The 3,919-nt window shown below is 45.9% G+C and overlaps 1 protein-coding gene across 1 annotated transcript; it reads left to right on the top strand.

Annotated features, from left to right (window-relative positions):
- Positions 1-315: 315 nt before the first annotated feature.
- Positions 316-2,047, top strand: LOC102421592 (olfactory receptor 52L1). Its single transcript, XM_006094656.2, has 2 exons — positions 316-1,235; positions 2,011-2,047. The coding sequence occupies exons 1-2, from the start codon at positions 316-318 to the stop codon at positions 2,045-2,047; spliced, it is 957 nt and encodes a 318-aa protein (XP_006094718.2).
- The last annotated feature ends 1,872 nt before the right edge of the window (positions 2,048-3,919 follow it).

Below are 3,919 nucleotides of genomic sequence, written 5' to 3'. Positions count from 1 at the left end.
ACAGTTCCAAATTACGAGTAATTGAATGGCAGACTTTAAACATGTCTCTAAAATCAGCATATGTTTACTGATGTCTGTAAATGAAATGAGACCTATGCTAATTCAGATATGAGGATGTCTCATCTCTAAAAAAGTTATTTCAAGAAAAGGAAATGTTCTTCCTTGTATCTTTATTCCCTTTATTCCCTTGTGTTGCAGTTTAAGCCTCTTTCTTCTCATGAAGATGGCAGCCAGGTCTGGACAATGTGATAACCCACCAGCAATGGAGAAATCACGATTTTGGTTTCTTTTCTCTCTCCCCTTTCTGCACCATTCATGATGACCCTTAGTAATTCCAGCTGGAGTCCTCTCCATCCTTCCTTTTTCCTAATTGGCATCCCAGGTTTAGAGGAAAGCCAGCACTGGATAGCATTGCCACTGTGTGCCCTTTACCTCTTTGCTCTCGTGGGCAATGTCACCATCCTCTTCACCATCTGGACTGACCCATGCTTGCACCAGCCTATGTACATCTTTCTGGCTATGCTGTCTGGCATTGACCTGGTCCTGGCCTCCTCCACTGCACCCAAAATGCTTGCAGTGCTCCTGGTTGATGCCCATGAGATTGGGTATACTCTTTGCCTGATACAGATGTTCTTCATTCATGCGTTCTCTTCTATGGAATCAGGTGTACTTGTGGCCATGGCTCTCGATCGCTATGTAGCCATATGTCATCCTCTGCACCACTCCACCATCTTGCATCCAGGGGTCATAGGGCGCATTGGAATGGCAGTGCTGCTGCGGGGATTAGTCCTCCTCGTCCCCTTCCCTATCCTTTTGGGAAGACTTACCTTCTGCGGGGCCACTGTCATAGGCCATGCGTATTGTGAACATATGGCTGTGGTAAAACTTGCTTGCTCAGAAACCACAGTGAATCGAGCCTATGGGTTGGCAGTGGCACTGCTTGTGGTTGGACTAGATGTCCTGGCCATTGGTATTTCCTATGCCCTCATCCTCCAGGCAGTGGTAAAGTTACCAGGGGTCGAGGCCCGATTAAAGGCCTTTAGTACATGTGGGTCTCATATTTGTGTCATCCTGGCCTTCTATGTCCCTGGAATGTTTTCTTTCCTCACTCACCGTTTTGGCCACCATGTGCCCCATCATGTTCATGTTCTTCTGGCCACACTCTACCTCCTTGTGCCCCCTGCACTCAATCCATTTGTCTATGGGGTGAAGACTGCACAGATCCGCCAGCGAGTACTCAGGGTATTCTACATAAAAGAGTAGATATTAATACATTTATTTTTTTCAGAGGCTCCTGCCAAAGACACTGCCCATGGATGTATTGGTGGAGGCCATTCCACAGTTAGAAGTCCATCTAGTCCTATTAGTCTCACGGCAAAGTAGTCATGAGCACTTGGTTCCACAGGGGATTGAGCTGTACCTGGATAGCTGGATTTGTGAATATTTCCTGCATTCATTTTTCCTCCTGATCCCAGCATTGCCCTACTCCTTGTGATGGAGAAACTGGTAGATAGGATAAATTGACTCTGGATATGATATTTTTCTGACTGTGCAACATCACACAGAATGCAGAATGTGTGGTTTTAGTTTTAGAGTGTCCTCAAATCCTAAAATTGTTGTGAGCTCTAGGTCACTGGACTTCTGTGTGGTAAGGGCCCTCTCAAAGCATTTGAGATGTCCACAGTGTGTGAGAAAGGTACTGTAATCGGTTCTAAGCATAAAATGTTATAATCCCTAGTTAAAAAAGTAAAATAAGCCTGTATTTAAAATTCATTGTATTTTAATTTATTTATATATTTACTTAGAATAAAGAGAGAATAAGACCAAGTATTGAGTATATGTGTGTTTTATAAGTGTTAATTTAGCAAAGCAAAAGTAACCATTACATTACATAGAGAGTGGTTATCTAATAACTATAAAATGTGCTAGAGTCTGGTGTTGGTAAACATAGCCTTATTAATAAACTAGGGGCCCAGTGCACAAATTCATGCACCTTAAAAGGAACTGTGGGCTGCAAGGCTGCTGTGGGCACAGGGGCGGGTTTTGACCCATCCTCAGTGCCCCCGCCCACTCCCCCCACCACGGCCCCTGGTCCCCTCTCTGATGGCAGACCTGCTCCTGCCACCGCAGCTCCCAAATGCTGACAGAGCTAGCCCCACTCGCACCCGCTGACGGTGTTGTGCTATTGGGGCTGGCTCCAGCAGCGGGTATGAGCAGGGCTGGCACAGTCAATGGTGTGAGCAGTGGGGTGCCCCGATCACCCCACAGGAGCAGGGGGAGATGAAGAAGCTCTGAGGGGCAATTGGGGCCGGCAGCCACCACTCGCACCTGCTGACAGTGCCGAGTGATTGGGCTGGTGCTGGGCACCAGCAGTGGGTGCGAGCAGTGGCTCTGGGGCCGGCAGTGGGTGTGAACGGAACTGGCACCAGCAGGTACGAGTGCCAGGTGGGACCACAGCATGCGAGAGCAAAGAATTTTCAATCACCAGAGGCTTGCATCAATGACAGTGACCAGTGCCCCACCTTGGTCTGGTGACCCTGCTCACCTGCTCCACCATCCTGCCACCGCCGATGCTAGCCATGTTCTGTGCTCTGCTGTCTGCTGCAGATGCCCGCCATGTTCCGTGCGCGCCCTCTGGTGGTCAGCACACATCATAGCGACCAGTTGTTCTATTGTTCTGCTGTTTGGTCTATTTGCATATTAGGGTTTTATATATATAGATATGGAAATAGTTATGCCATCTGAATAATGAATTTTTCTTTCTGAAATGTGGATATGGAGTGAGGTCAATTAGGCCTCTCATTTCTGCTTACAGGAACTGGTTAAAAACCTACAAGAGGAATGTCACAATTGGTGTATTGCCTCCTGTTTGTTGGTTATTGTCCTAAGATTTGGCTTAACTCTTGTGTGACTTAAAAAGAACACTTTTTAAAAAAGTCCTCACCCGAGGATATTTTTCCATTGATTTTTAGAGAGAGTGGAAGAGAGAGGGAAAGACAGAGAGAAATATCAATGTGAGAGAAACACATCGATTGGTTGTCTCCTGCACATGCTCTGACCAGGGCCTGGGTCTGGGAGGAGCCTGTAACCGAGTTACGTGCCCTTCACCAGAATCAAACTCAGGACCCTTCGGTCCACAGGCCAATGCTCTATCCACTGAGCAAAACTGGATGGGCAAAAACACATTTTTATTTGTTCAGTCCTGGAAAAAGTCAAGTCACTGCTACCTTCAGGTAGGATGCTCAAGTGAGGAGAGGATCCTATTTTGGGATTCAATAGTGGTAGAAGGGGTGGAGTGGATGGTTAGTGTTTTCAATTTCTCCTTTCTTTGTAAATTTTATTCCCAATAAAGAGTTGTCTGTTACAGAGACTGAGAATTAAGTCTTTAATTTGGTTGGTACACATGGATGAAATAGAAACAAGTGGTGTGAGTTGTTCTTATTGCAGGAGGAATTACACATTGTCATCACCTTGGTTCTAGGTCTAGGACTTAAACTCTGGTAAGTTGTCCTGGGGAAGCCCAGCCTATGGTGTATCACACACATTGGAAAGCAACTTCCTTGAGTCTAGAGGTACTTGGTTTTGCTAGGTTATAAAAGGAAGCAGTTTGTTCTCTCTTCCCACCTAAACCACTGGTTGAAGCTTGGGACAGGGATAGTATGGTGGAGTCTAAAGCAGTTTCCTTTGATCACGAGATGGAATTATGAGCTGAAGATGCAGGACGACACTTCAGAAGAACCTGTGCTCCTGGGGCTGTATGGCCACCAACCCTAACGTACACCTGAGACAGAAGTAAACTTGTACCTGGTTTAAGACACCATATAGGGGTTGGCAAAAGTAGGCTTACAGTTGTGAGTATGCAAAACAGAGTTTATTCTTGTATTATTATTATAATCATAATCTGCATGTCTTTGTCCAT

This window comes from Myotis lucifugus, unplaced genomic scaffold, assembly GCF_000147115.1.
Source record: "Myotis lucifugus unplaced genomic scaffold, Myoluc2.0 scaffold_138, whole genome shotgun sequence".
Lineage (NCBI taxonomy): Eukaryota > Metazoa > Chordata > Mammalia > Chiroptera > Vespertilionidae > Myotis > Myotis lucifugus.
This window is presented reverse-complemented; position numbering and strand designations above follow the sequence as displayed.